This window comes from Mustelus asterias, chromosome 11 (genome assembly GCF_964213995.1).
Source record: "Mustelus asterias chromosome 11, sMusAst1.hap1.1, whole genome shotgun sequence".
In the NCBI taxonomy this organism is placed as follows: Eukaryota; Metazoa; Chordata; class Chondrichthyes; order Carcharhiniformes; family Triakidae; genus Mustelus; species Mustelus asterias.
This window is the reverse complement of record NC_135811.1, coordinates 87,752,811-87,768,310: the sequence shown is the minus strand read 5'-3', so window position 1 is coordinate 87,768,310 and position 15,500 is coordinate 87,752,811. Positions and strand designations below refer to the sequence as shown.

Here is a 15,500-nt window from a genome sequence, read left to right as displayed (position 1 = left end):
ATGTGCAGAAGTCAGCTATGCTTTGTAGAGCCGCAGTTCTGTTAATCGAGCTAAACTCCAGCAGACTAAATATTACTTTTCTGAGATTAATCATGTTTAACTTCATTCATTTTGCAGCATCTCCACGATTTATGGCTCCTTTAGAGAGGCGGGTACTGACTGCTCCTTAGATTACCACAGAAACAATTTAACATAGCAATAAACAAAATGATGTCAGCAAGTGGATAAAAATCATTGATTTGCTGTGGCCAGTTAGCTCAGATGGGTAGAGTGCGGTGCTAATAATGCCAAGGTTACGGGTTCGATCCCCGTACTGGCCAGCAATCTTTCCAATATGATTTGAGTTTGTGGGTGGCACAGAGGTTAGCACTGCTGTCTCGCAGCACCAAGGACCCGGGGTCAATTCCAGCCTTGGGTGACTGTCTGTGCGGAGTCTACACGTTCTCCCCGTGTCTGCGTGGGTTTCCTCCAGGTGGTTCCGGCTTCCTCCCACAGTCCAAAGATGTGCTGGTTAGGTGCATTGGCTGTGCTAAATTCTCCCTTAGCGTCCCAAGTGTAGGGTGGGGGTTAGCTATAGGAAATGTGCCGGTTACGGGATAGGGTGGGCCAGGATAAGGTGCTGAGTCTGTGCAGACTCAATGGGCCGAATGGTCACCTCCTGCACTATAGGGATTCTATGATCTTCATGTACACAGACAACTGACCACACCCCCCCACCGCCGTGAAGAACAAACCACAAAACCAAGTCCAAACTGGAGTCCTACTCCTAATTCGTGTAACAATCTGCGCTGGCATTCAGGCACGATGCAGCACAAGCTTATCCAAACATCACTGTGGGAGTTCATTCCATAAATCCTGTCCCTCTGAAGATATCTTCAGCCTGATGACATTCACACCAGCATGAAAAATAAACAGAGCCAAGAAGCTACAACCCTGATTCAGGCAGAATGTTCCCGATGATGGGGCAGTCCAGGACTCGGGGTCATAGTTTGAGGATAAGGGGTAAATCTTTTAGGACTAAAGTGAGGAGAAATTTCCTCACCTAGAGAGTGGCGAATGTGTGGAATTCACTATCACAGAAAGTAGTTGAAGCCAAAACTTTTGTGTGATTTCAAGAAGTTAGGTGTAGCTCTTGGGGGTTAAAGGGATCAAGGGATGGGGGGGGAGGGGTGGGGGGGGGGAGCGGGGGAGGCAGGATCAGGTTATTGATTTTGATGATCAACCAAGATCATAATGAATGGTGGAGCAGGCTTGAAGGGCCAAATGGCCTACTCCTGCTTCTAGTTTCTATGAATGGGCCATTAACTCTAACCCCTGCAACTGGGCAGCAACACATTTGCATTTAGTTCTTCAACTCAAAAGCAGTTCTCTTACCAGCAGATTGGTGAAATATTATGAAGGAAAACATTTATGTAAAGAAACAGCAAGGTTAAAGATGGGACTCTGCCCTCCTTTAAATGTTCTGACATTTTTAAGGTCAAATTGAGAGATTTGGAATATTTGCCCACTTTAAGCAGTCAGCAACAAGTGCTTCCTGGTCAAGTGCAGCATATTACTGAGGAATAAATCTCACAAATTGTCTCTTAAAATATAATGCCTGAAAAAGGAAACTTGACGTCAAGTATCCAGAAGGGCTGAAAGAACTAGGGAACATTTTCATTACAATCTCACTGTTACGGGCAGTGTATTTTCTTACGCAAGTTGTTGAACTGCAACGTATGTTATAAACAAATCAGAAGTAGTTTGCAAATCAAGATTTACAGCAGATAGAAATGATATTTTCTTGGCATTTTAGACTCCTAAACTTTAGTCACAAAACAAATTGCAGCAGAGGCCCCGAATAGGTATTTATGTGAAGTTTATTTTTTACTAGTGTCACAAGTAGGCTTACATTACCACTGCAATGAAGTTACTGTGAAAATCCCCTAGTCGCCACACTCCGCCTGTTCGGGTACACGGTGGGAGAATTTAGCATCTAACCAGCACGTCTTTTGCAGTGTGGGAGGAAACCGGAACACCCAGAGGAAACACACACAGACACGGGGAGAGAATGTACAGACTCCATACAGACAGCGACCCTAGCTGGGAATCAAACCCAGTCCTTGGCACCATGAGCCAGCAGCGCTAACCACCGTGCCGCCCAGTTATGATAAGAAATCCAAGTGCTTGACCTCAGAAGTGTTGTAAAGTTCATTTCTCTGTCCCCATTTTCTCCAGTCCGCCCTGAAAAGGGAGAGGGTCTCATTTTGCAGTGCAGTTTATGTCAGAGTTTAATGTGCAGTAGTCAGTATGGACAGCATAGCAAAGTCTGATTCTGACTATACATGTCCTTACCAGCCAGGACACTAGAGATCGGGGAGGGCTGGCAAGATTCTCTGGTCCCACTGCAGTGAATGGAGAGTTGGCTAAGCACCTAAATTCTCCATCCTCACTTGCAACAGCAGCAGGGTGTAAACGGCTCGAAAATTCTGGCCCAGACGTGGGGGGGCTTATTATTTATTTTCCCCCTTCCATGTGAGCGAGTGATATACTTGCTCGTACCCCCACCATTGCTCTGACTGAAATGAACTAACTCAGCAGAGACTAACAAGAGCAGCAGCTTGTATTTATATAATGCTTTTAACATAGTTAACATTACAACTTGCTTCATAGAGGCATTATAAAACATGTCACTCAACCACCTAAGGAGACATTAGGTTGGATGACTAGAAGTTGGTCAGAGAGGCAAATTTTAAGGAGTGTCTTTACAGGAGGTAAGTGAGGTGGACGGGCCAAAAGGTGCCGGGAGGGAAATCAGGAACTTACAGCCTGGGCAGCTGAAGGCATGACCACCAGTGATGAAGAGGGAGAAGCTGCCATTAGGAGCATGCAGATATCCTAGAGGGCTGTGGGGCTGGAGGAGTTCTAAGGTAGGGTGGGGCAAGACGATGAATGGATTTGAAAACATGGATGTGAATTTGAAAAATCCAATGTTACTTGACTGGGAGCTAGCGTAGGTTAGCTAGCACAAGGGTGATGGGTGAATGAAATTTTGTGCAAGTTTTTTCATTCATGGGACATGGGCATCGCTGGCTATCCAGCATTTATTGTCCACCCCTAGTTGCTTGAGGTCAGCTAAGAGTCAACCACATTGCTGTGACTCTGGAGTCACATGTTGGCCAAGCCAGGTAAGGATGGCAGATTTCCTTCCCTAAAGGACATTAGCGAACCAGATAGGTTTTTCCAACAATCAACAATGGTTTCATGGTCATCAGTAGATTCTTAATTCCAAATTGTTTTAATATACTAAATTCAATTTTTACCATCTGCAATTGTGGGATTTGAACCTGGGTCCCAGAACATTAGTTGAGTTTCTGGATTAATAGTCCAGCGAAAATACCACAAGGCCATCGCCTCCCAGGGCAGCAGAGTTTTGGATGACCTCGAGGTGACAGACGGTAGAATGTAGGAGGCTGGTCAGGGATGTATTAGAAGTCTGGAGATAGCAAAGGTATGGATGAGGGTGTGAAAGTTGGAGGAGTTGAGTCAGCGATGTTACAATGGCGCCAATAGGCAGTTTTAGTGGCAGTGCGAATGTATGGTTGAAAGATCACCTTGGGGGTCAAATATGACACTGACTGGACCTAGAACTTGTTCAACTGGTGTTTAAATTGCACCCTTAACAGCCTAAACATTATCCCAAAGTGCTTCACAGAGGTGTAATCAGGCAACATTAAAGACCAATACAAAGGAAGAGCGATTCAGAGGGATAATCAAAACTTCAGTCTAAATGTCTATAATTCCATACTCGATAATGCAATTTCTATTGCAGCTACTGGAGCACCTTGGCCCAAGCTTAACCTAAGATGAACAGTATCAACAGTCTGAACAGCATGCCTAGATAACCTGAAATGAACTATCCACCCAGGGAAGGAAAAACTGTTTGAAACCGTATAGCAGAGAGTTGTGACAGTGTACTTCCCCCAAAAGAGCCTTGACCAGACAGGCAGGCAGATTAATATTTATTTCAAGCTGTGTGATGTATTACAAACTTGACACCTTCATTATAAAGTATAAGGTGTCAATGGACTTGTACAAATCATGGCTTGGAATAACTACCAGGTGGTACACTGCTGACACAAGTGCCAGGAAAGGTTATGGTTATCTGCTTTCAACTGGAAAATCAGCCTCAATGATGAGATACAATTGCTTGGGTGCCTTTGTGCAACTGGCAAAATGAGAGCACGAGGAGAAGAGTGTATATTTGAAACATATTTACTGGATAAAGGTGACTCAGCTCGTAAAGAGCGTAAATATCTTCCAGGAACCAGAACAGAAAAAGCTGGAAATACTCAAAAGGCCACTCAGTATCTGTGGAAAGAAGAATTAACATTGAGGGCAGAACTGCAAGATATTGAAGAGGCACAGCAGGTAAAAAGGAACAGAATTAAGGAAAAGAGGGAAAAGACAGACAGGAGAGAGACATGACTGACTAACCTGTGTGTAAATATTAGTAGCTTTCGGTTCAGTCATCAGTCCTTAATCACAAACTCAGCTACCCATCTGAATATTGAACCATTCTGTCTTTCATATTTCCACTGAGTGCAATTCTTTGGCTTTTTACAAACGTACTGACACTTTTTCAAAAATGGGCCGCATTGTGGAATATGATCCAGAAATGTTAGCAAAATCCTGAAAGTATGTGCATCTAATTTAATGAACGGAATTCATAGAATCGCAGGACGACGCCATTCAGCCCATGGTGTCTGCATCAGCTTTGCAAATGAATGATTTAATTTTGCTGGTTCCTTTCCCCTGGCCTTCTCCCTATGGTCCTCCACATTCTTCCTTTTCAGGTAATAATCCAATTCCCTCTTAAATGCTTCAATTGAACCTGCCTCCACCACAATCTCAGGCAATGCATTCCAGGTCACCACCGCTCGCTGCACCATAACATTTTTCCTCATGTCGCCATTGCTTTGTTTGCCAATAGCCTTAAATTTGAGCCCTCTTGGCCTTGATCCTTCCACAAATGGGAACAGTTTTTCCCCCCCCATCTACTTTGTCGAAACTTCCCATGATTTGCAGCCCCAAAACAGACCAAATTGAGGAATTCCATGTAACAATTCCAATTCCCTGTTCACATCCTTGACGAACAAAAAAAATCATATTTGTTCAGTTCTACGTGTTGCAAATTTTGTCCATCGTGTTTACAAGATCATAGTTTTCATCATCCACGAATGGGAACCTTCCATTATGACAAATAATAAAAGAGGTTTTACATTACGGAGCCTACAGTGGAATCCTCTATTTGCCCTATGAAAAAGTAAGATTTGCATTTTTCTACAGTACCCGCCGTTCACGACCTCAGGCCAGTCCAAAGCAATTTACACACAATGAGAAGATATATCGACACAGATGCACAATACACAATCTGCAATGGCAGCCTCTTTAATTACGTTTCACATAGACTGACCACAAACAAGGTTCACATACTTCCTACACGTTATTTACTTTTCTCAGCTAAGCAAGCGGCACACAGTCAATAGTGTAATTGTTCAAGGCTCTCCTGGCCATCACCTTTGACAGTAAATGCGCACAAAGTAAGAGCTCCTTTATCATTTCCACCCCTTAGAGATCACCGCATTCAATCCGAGCTCGGATGGCCCAAAGCAAATGTGCCTCCCACCCCAGGTCGATACTGAATGCTGTCCCAAGTTAGCCAGTCGCTGACCTGTCTGACCCCGCTGAAAGCTACAGGAATGTGCACCAGTTGTTTGTTGTGGCTGGCTCAGGATCTCCTCCCTCTCTTTCGCGCCAGCTTTAAAATCCAGATGAAATAAACGTGCAGTTTTTTTTTGCACCTTTACCAGTGCTGAGCTGACGCTAAACTGAAAGGGTGGCACAGTGGTTAGCACTGCTGCTTCACAGCACCAGGGACCCGGGTTCAATTCCAACCTTGGGTGACTGTCTATGGTGTGTGGAGTTTGCACCTACTCCCTGTGCCTGCACAGGTTTCCTTCGGGTGCTCCGGTTCGTCCCACAGTCCCAAGATGTGTAGGTTAAATGGATTGGTCATGGTAAATGTGTGGAGTAATGGGGATATGGGGATGGGGGAAGGGGCGCACTCGGGGAAGGGGCGCACTCAGCTCAGGGCTAGAGAGGAGGCCAAGACTGCAGAGCGATGGTCACAGATTAGCTTCAGTCCACACTCTGAGCTCTCCAGATCCCAGCAATACAGTCAGTGGAAGCATTGTGTGGAAACCAATTGTGAGTGCAGGCGTGTAAATAAAAAGCATAGACACACCTGCATCTCTTAAAAGTTCACTAATATTCCTGGGAATAACATTCATCACCATTTCTACACTAGTTGGAAAGTACGCATGCACGGATATGAGGGTAGTATTATACTTGACGTCTTCCACTATCAACTAACCTGTTGCCACTCCCCGTTTTAAATCACATACAACAGAATGGCCACTTGGCACTTGATGAAGCAGTGATAGGCTGCAAGCAGCAACTAACCAGAACCCCATCATGAATCATTCCTCCAGACAAGGTGCACATTGGAGATGGAGGCAGGAATTGCTTTCACTTTTTCTCATTATATACACACACACACACATTGGTCACATTGATAGGTAGTTGGAACAGAAATCATCATCCAGAATAACAGTTTATTTGTAGTTCTGTAGCAGCAACTGCGTCACTTTGTACCCAGAATGTAGCACAGTTTTCAAAGACAATACACTTCTGGCTTTTCTCATTGTCTCCATTCCCCTGTGTATCTTGAGTCAGACCGACAGGGAGGGTCCAAGGATGAATCCATGCCTTTACCCACTCATAGCTGGGATGGAAATTGGCCTCATTCTCTCCAGTGTAGAGAGGGGACAGAATATACTTGGGCTCGATTCCTTCATTTTCCAGCAAGCCTTCAAAAAGATAAATGTGGATACTGGGTGAAAGGAGGATCGCAGTCAACTGCGATGCCCTCATGGTTGAATGCCCTGTCATCTCTGGCTGTCCAAAACCCAGTGAGTGCCACAGCCCCTCCAGTGAGGCAGCAGATGGCACTTGACGCCCTCTAACACAAGTTACCAGAATCCAGATCTTCAGGGAAAAGGGTTGAGGGGGGAAGAAGTTCTCAAGTAGAGTAAATAGCGGTGGCACAGTGGTTAGCACTGCTGCCTCACAGCGCCAGGGGCCCGGGTTCGATTCCCGGCTTGGGACACTGTCTGTGTGGAATCTGCACGTTCTCTCCATGTTTAGGTGGATTTCCCCCGCTGCTCCGGTTCCCTCCCACAGTTCGAAAGATGTGCTGGTTAGGTGCATTGGCCATGCTAAATTCTCCCCCAGTGTACCCAAACAGGCGCCGGAGTGTGGCAACTAGGGGGTTTTAACAGTAACTTCATTGCAGTGTTAATGAAAGCCTACTTGCCACACTAATGAATACATAAAGGAATAAATAGATAATGTCCCCGTGAAGCGCTTTGAGACACTTTACTGGAAAGAAGGCGCTATGTCAATGCAACATGCTGTGGCCGAAGGTGCGCTTGTTAAGATTTGAGTGAATGATTCACTGGGGAGATTAAAGGACGCATGTTTCAGCTGGAAAGGTTGATACCAAGGAAAGGGGGTGAGGCGAACCTGGTGTGCAAACACTTTTGGAAAATTTACCTGTGTCAAAAATGGAAGCAAAGGTCTTACCGCCTAACTGGGTGGGGTAAACTCAGGTGGAGCATTGAAACTTTGTGCAGGAAAGCTCCGAGCTGGAAAAGCAGAGCCTGGGGAAAGAAATATGCAGCCCTCCCCTCCCCCACACGCAGAAGTCCACAGAAAGAATTCCTTGCTGATAAATCCTTTAGCCTTCTATTAAAGCAGGGCACAGCTTAAGCAAACAAGCAGCTCTTAGTAAAGTTAAAACACTCCCAGTCGGGGGGGGGGGGGGGAGAGAGCAAAGCTCATGGGCTTGGAGCTGACTCAATAGCTGGCACAGACACACAGCAATCCCTTACAGGTAACCTTCCCGCACCTCACTCCCCTGATAATCATTCACCTACACCCCGTCAATGGGGAGGGAGGGGGCCTAACAAAGACTCTCAGCTCAACTTCCCACTGGAGCTGGAGAGGATTATAACTATCTCAAGCAGCTCAAACTCACCTCTTCACAAACACACACTCAGAGAGGGGCGATCAGCCATAGGGGGAGGGGAATTTAAATAATCTTTATGAAAATGATGCACATTAAGATATCCCCTCCCCTTCACTCAGATAGACAATCAAAGCTGCCCGCAATTCTACAGTTTGAAATAAAAGTGCTGTGGATGCTGGCTATTTGAAATTCAGACTGAAAAATGCTGGATAAACTCAGCCTCTATGGAGACAGATAACCAGAGTTGAACGTGTCGGCTCCACTGTTGAGTTTATCCAGTATTTGCTGTTTTAATTCCCGGACCTGCAATCTCACTGGGAATTCCCCCCCTTGTTCTCTTATTAATAATCTCACCCCTGATGCAAAGTCAAACCGAACCACATTCTCTCACAAAGCAACGTTCTCCCCCCCTGTGGGTTCAGTGTGGGAGATCCGGGACGTCCTGGTACAAGAAGTGGGATGCTCTGGAAGCAGCTCAGGAGATGGGATTTTTCAGAACGAAGATGCACACAGCACTCATGAGAAAGATCTGAGGCTGGCGCTCAGAAACAACCTCCCCCACTGCGCGGCGGGAGGCTTCGACCCGGCTAAAGTTTTAAACTGAAAACTTTTAAAACATTACGAGTTTAAACAAGAGCCCGGCGCCCGACCAGGGCCAGCCACTAAAATCAATGATGTTTCGGACTCCCACCAACCTTAAAACATTCTATCACCACAGCATTTCAGCAAACATATCTGAAATATCACATTTAAACTTTATTTATTTAAGCAACACTGCAATGAAGTTGCTCTGAAAATCCCCATTTAATTTTCTAAAGCGAAACACTGTGTTGCAAAGGAGAGTTTGGGTGTGTGTGTAATTACTTATGGAAGTTAAAACCAGGTGATACAACCCTCAGGCAATAATTTTCTTTTTAACAGATAAAGGGACTTACAGCAAGAACTCTCGGCCGATCACTTTTTGTAACATTTCACCTGCTGTTTACGAACTATTATTGCCTCCTGATGCCAACCACAAGGAAGTCTTTATACCCTCCCCTCCCTCTCTCTCTCCTGATCCCCGCAATACACTTACAGGTAGCGATCCCGGTCTTTGAGCTGGCGGTGCAGAGCCACCGAATATCCGAAGTAGCTTTCGGCTGGTCCCTCTTTAATAACCGGATAGTTGACATCGATGTTGAAAGCAGAGGAGATTGTCACCGCGGCTGAGAGCAGGAGGTGAAACTCACACACTGCGAAATGCGCCATGTCGATTTCAAAGGCTTGGGTCTGGTTGCAGTTCCTGTGAGTCCCTCTCCTGTCTCTGTCTCTCTCTCTCTCCCTCCTGCAACCCCTGGAGTACTGTACACGCCTGCCCTTCAAACCTGCGCTTTGAGGAGGCTTCCCTTCCGCAGACGAGCACATTAGGTCTTAAAACGGCCCTGTCGTGCCAAATCCTCGTTGGTGATCTGATTCCTGCCTTAACTTGGTGGCGGGCGGGGGACAAAATCAACGAAATGCTCGAAGGAAGCACAGGATTGACTTTACCGTCGAGTTATTGAAGCGCTCATGATGTTAAATTCTGTTGGTGGGTCCCACCAGTTCTGTGGAAGGATCCGAAACGCAGACGTTTCTCTCTCCACAGACCTGCTGAGTTTATCCAGCAATTTCTGCTTTTATTTCACCAGCTCGTGAATCGCGTGGCAATGTATGATACAATCAGAGAATAATAGGAATGATTAAGCGAATAATAAATGCAACCTCACCCTACATAAAGCCTTCATGCTTTGGTTCAGTAGCCAAGCTTCCAAACTGGCAGTACAAATTATTTTTTATAATTTTAATTTAGAAAGAAGGCCAAAATATAGAAGCTGCACCTTGGGTTGGCACGGTGGCACAGTGGTTAGCGTTGCTGCCTCACAGTGCCAGAGACCCGAGTTTGGTTTCCAGCTTGGGTCAATGTCTGTGTTGGAGTTTGGCAACCTGATGAAGGATCAGCGCTCCAAAAGCTTTTGATTCCAAATAAACCTGCTGGACTTTAACCCGGTGTTGTGAGACTTTTTACAGTGCCCACCCCAGTCCAACGCCAGCATCTCCACCTCACGTGTCTGCGCGGGTTTCCTCCGGGTGCTCTGGTTTCCTCCCACAGTCCGAAAGACGTGCTGGTTAGGTGCATTGGCCATGCTCAGTGTATCCGAACAGAGGCCGGAGTGTGGCAACTAGGGGATTTTCACAGTAACTTCATTGCAGTGTTAATGTAAGCCTACTTGTGACATTAATAAATAAACTTTAAACTAAACATAGGGGTAGCAACAAGTGATTGTGAAGAGGACTAGTTCCTCCATCCACCTGATAGTTTTTGGCATTGGGTGTGTGCATCCATTAACTGGCGGAATAGTTTCCTACATTACAGCTATGACCATACTTCAAAAGTGCTTCATTGGCTGTAAAGCGCTTTGGGGAGCCTTGTGGTCTGAAAGGCACCATCAAAAGATTTTTTTTCATCTGAAAGCTCCATTTCCCTCAGACCTCTGATCTAATGGCACCTGCTTCCCAGAATAATCCAAATGGGCAAAGTGTGTGTGTGAGATCACAGCCCCTCCAAACCAACACTTTATCTGGACTTGTGATCCTTTATTGAAAAGGTTTATGCTCCAACACCTGGAACACCTTGAAGCAGCCAGTAAATGTGCTGCATCGGCACATCTTTTACAGTCTGCTTTTCCCAAGAAACAAGACTGCTGAATACTTTCCAATGCAATGCTGGTGATTCATTTTGGGAGAACTAACAAAGCAAGGGAATACACAATGAATGGTAGCAAGGAAGTACAGAGGTCCAGAAGGACCTTGGGTGCATGTCCAAGGATCCCTGAAGGCAGCAGAACAGGTGGATAAGGTGGTTAAAAAGGAATATTGGATACTTGCCTTTACTAACCGATGCATAGGATATAAGAGCAGGGAAGTTATGATGGAGCTGTATAAACGCTTGTTCGGCCACAGCGAGATGTTGTGTGCAGCTCTGGTCACCACACCATAGGAAGGATGTGATTGTACTAGAAAGGGTGCAGAGGATATACTCCAGGATGTTGCCTGCGCTGGAGAATTTCTGCTATGAAGAGAGGCTGATTAGGCTGGGGTTGTTTTCTTTGGGCAGAGAAGGCTACAGGGTGGGGGGTGGGGATAATGTGTGGGGACCAGATTGATGTGTACAAAATTATGAAGGACATAGATGGGGCAATCAGGAAGAAACTTCTTCCCTTAGTAGAGAGTTCCTGGGGCGGCACGGTGGCACAGTGTTTAGCACTGCTGCCTCACAGCGCCACACAGCTGGGTTTGATTCCTGGCTTGGGTCACTGTCTGTGTGGAGTCTGCACGTTCTCCCCGTGTCTGCGTGGATTTCCTCCGGGTGCTCCGGTTTCCTCCCACAGTCTGAAAAGATGTGCTGGTTAGGTGCGTTGGCCTTGCTAAAATTCTCCCTCAGTGTACCCAAACAGGCGCCGGAATGTGGTGACTAGGGGATTTTCACAATAACTTCATTGCAGTGTTAATGTAAGCTTACTTGTGACACTAATAAATAAACTTCAACTTCAAACTTCAATAGCCAGGGGCATGGATTTAAGGTAAGGGACAGGAGATTTAGAGGGGATATGAGGAAAAACATTTTCACCCAGAGGGTGGTGGGAATCTGGAACTCACTGACTGAAAAGATGGCAGAGGTGGGAACCCCCAAAACATTTAAGAAGCATTTAGATGACACTTGGAACGCCATTGCATACAAGGCTGCGGACCCAGGAGTGGAAAATGGGATTAGCATAAATAGGTGCAGACACAATGGGCCGAAAGGCCTCTTTCTGTGCTGTAAAACTTAGGGGGGTAATTTTCCTGCCCCGCCCAGGAATCACAGTGGGCGGTTGGCGTACCTTGCAAAGGTCTGTTGACCTTGGGCAGGATTTTCCCATTTTGGGGCAAGCGCGGCAAGAACATCCCGCCCTATTACCCTAATGTGGAAAATCTAATCCTTTGAGACACTACAGCATACTGCGGATAGTTGGGAACCTGTCTCGGGGGCAGGGAATTCATATGGTGTTCGTGGAAGTGGAAATGACTAGGGTTGGGAAGCATTTCCCGATCAGGGCCATTGTGATCTCCTGGACTCGTTTCGATCGCCTCAGGGGGTCGGAGAGGAATTTCCCAGATTTTTTTCCCCATATTGGCCCTGGGGTTTTTCACTCTGGGTTTTCGCCTCTCCCTGGAGATCACATGGTCTGGAATGGGGGGGTGGGGGTGAGTTAATAGGTTGTAATGAACAAAGCATCGTAGCTGTGAGGGACAGCTCGGTGGATAGGATTTTGGTATGTAGATAGGCTGGAAAATTGGGCGGGGATCCTGGATTCAGGATTCAATCCTGGACCGTGGAGCGGCGCGGGCTTGGAGGGCCGAAGGGCCTGTTCCTGTGCTGTATTGTTCTTTGTTCTTTGTTCTATAACACCAGGAGAAGATCAATGCAATTGTTTATCTTCAGATAGGATATTAAAATAATTCAGCAAAGCTATTGAGGACTAATAAGGACTTGTTTGATGTACAAGCAAGGACCCTGTACATTAGTGCTTGTTTGGTTCGTACTGTGGAAGAGCAGCATCTGTGAAGACAGTCCCCACATCCACCTTGTTGATACATTATTCTGACTGAAGAGTCATTGATTTACAGGTATATTTGATTTTGCTCTGCGGACTGTATTCATTCCAACCCAATTGTTATTTTACATGTACTAGTTGAATGCCTGTGATGTTTTCAATGGACCAAAATATTACAATAAATTAAATAGAATATATTAAATCCACAAGCAAAATAATCTGGTTGCTTGAAATCTGAAATGAGAAGAGAAAATGCCGGAAATACTCAGCAACTGTAGAGAGAGAGAAATAGAGATAACGGGCAGAATTTTATGAGATTGATTCTAAGGGTGGGAGTTTACGGCCTCGCTCAAGCGAGACTGGAAAATCCCACCCAAGTCAATGGACATTTCCATTGTCCACCCCTTGACCACTCCGATTCTGTAGTGGGCAGGGCAGTGGAATTCCAGCGTAGATGTCCAGCTAGCGTGAAAATGGGAGAGTTCCTGATTTGTTTTTTGGGCGGGTTTTCACACATGGGCCAGACCATTTCTAGTTGCTGCAGGCAGTGGGCTGGACTTAAATCGTTAGCCAGCCTGCAGATGGAGCTATTGCGCATGTGCAGACTTTGTGTCTGAAAATGTGCAATAGCAACTGCAGAGGGAGTGATTGCATGTGCAGATCTCTAACGCTGCACATGTGCAATAGCAGCAGCAGAAGTCTGACAGAGAGAGAGCTGTCAGGCCCCTGCTGCTGCAGGCAGCCTCACAAACTCACCATCCCAACCGCATTTATGGGGGCCCGGGGCCAATCGCAAGCCCCACACAACCCGAGATGCAGCCCCCACCAACTCTCCCCGCTGCCCAGATTGATCACGCCACCTTCCCCCCACCAATCGCAGGCAGAGTGGCAGCGACCCCGTCTCCCTCCCCCACTGATCACATCTGCAGAGTGGCAGCAGGCCCACCCCTCCCCCATGGGACTGCCCTTTCAGGCCCCACTCTCATAGGACCTGCCCCCATATGCCCCACCCTGGCACTGCCCAAGGTGTCCAGTGGGCATTGCCCAGGTGCCAGGCTGGCATTGCCAGGCTGGCACTGCCCAAGGGGCACCCCCCCTTGCCCTTGGCCTTCCCAGGGGGCCTCAATGGCCTCTGGTTCCACCGGCGAGGCCAACGTGACTGTTCCCCGTTCATGGGGAGCAGGTGTTTTCCTTGCCAGGGAAAACCTCTCCCGGCGAGGCCATAAAGGCAAGTGAGCCCAGACCATTCAGCGCCAGGACTGCTAAATAGATATAAATTAAGATTTAAAGGAATTTAAATAATTTATCCAGTCTCTTTCCCATTTCCAGCGAGAGGATGACCGTACCAGAAATCCGGCTCTCGGAAAATCGCGAGAGCCGGGAAATCGGGCGTAATCCTGATTTCTCGGCTCTCGTGCAATTTTCCCGGATCGCTCCACCCATCAGTGGGCGGGGCAAGCTGGGAAAATTCCACTCAACATTTAAGGTTGATGAACTTTCAGTGGAATTGTCTTCTGTTACTTTAAATATGACTGCAAAATTACATTTAACAACTTGCACTTGAGTCCTGCAAAAATATACTGGGCAGGATTTTACAGCCCGCCCGACCCAAAACCGGAAAATCCCGCCCGAGGTCAATGGACCTTCCCATTGGCCGCCCCTCGCCCACTCCCGGTGACTGGGTTCTTAATAAGATGAGATAAATAAATAAGATCGGGTGGCACAGTGGTTAGCACTGCTGCCTCACTGTGCCAGGGACCCAGGTTCGATTCCAGCCTCGGATGACTGTCTGTGTGGAGTCTGCACCTTTTCCCTGTGTCTGCGTGGGTTTTCTCCGGGTGCTCCGGTTTCCTACCACTGTCCAAAAATGTGCCGGTTAGGTGGATTGGCCATGTTAAATTGCCCCTTAGTGTCCCAAGATGTGTAGGTTAGGGCAATTAGCAGGGCAAATGTGTGGGGTTAATGGACAAGGGCAGTGTAAGATGCTCTGTCAGAGAGTCGGTGCAGACTCGATGGGTCGAATGGCCTCCTTCTGCACCCTAGGGATTCTATGATTCTATTCTATGATAAATAATTTAATACATTGTATTAAAATGAAGTCTCATAGTGGGGAATGGCATGAGGGCAAGGACAACAAAAGATCTTTCCTTGAGAACACAAGAAAGTCTGGATTGAGAGCAGAAACCAGGAACTCACTCAAGAGGGAAAGCAGCGGTGATAAGCCTTTGGGACCTGCAGCAGAGTGAGTGTGGGAGATGAGAAGCAAGAGGCAGCAAGTTTGGGATTCATGCATGTTCACCAGGATATTGCCTGTATGAAGTATTTGAGCTATGAAGAGAAGCTGGATAGTCTGGAGTTGTTTTCATTAGAGCAGAGGAAGCTGAAGGGTGGGGGAACCTGATAGAGCCTGATGAGGGGTATGGATAGGGAGGATAGGAAGCAGTTGTTCCCCTTAGTTGAAAGGTCAATAAGGAGAGGGCATAATTTTAAGGTGAGGGGCAGGAAGTTCAGAGAGGATCTGAGGAAAACCTGTCTTCACCCAGAGGGTGACTGGAGTTTGGAATGTTCCGAACTGGGAGGGTAGTGGAGGCAGGAAACCTTACAACATTTTATAATGTACGTGGATGAACACTTGAAATGTCATAACATTCAAGGCTATGCGTGAAGTGCTGGAAAGTGGGATTCGTGCAGATTTAGTGTAGTTTTGTCAGTGCAGGCACGATGGGCTGAAGACCCTTGTGGTGAACCATAGATGG

General features: G+C 46.7%; 1 protein-coding gene and 1 non-coding gene across 2 annotated transcripts in view; one reads left to right on the top strand and one right to left on the bottom strand.

The window, feature by feature from the left end:
* Positions 1 to 9,478, bottom strand: part of itga3b (integrin, alpha 3b) — a 183,937-nt gene extending 174,459 nt beyond the window's left edge. Inside the window, exon 1 of the mRNA XM_078223902.1 lies at positions 9,207 to 9,478. Coding sequence (XP_078080028.1) covers positions 9,207 to 9,379 — 173 coding nt within the window. The 5' untranslated portion in view covers positions 9,380 to 9,478. The remainder of the gene's footprint in view (positions 1 to 9,206) is intronic.
* Positions 247 to 320, top strand: trnai-aau (transfer RNA isoleucine (anticodon AAU)). Its single transcript has one exon. It is a non-coding gene; the product is annotated as a tRNA-Ile (tRNA).
* Positions 9,479 to 15,500: the final 6,022 nt, after the last annotated feature.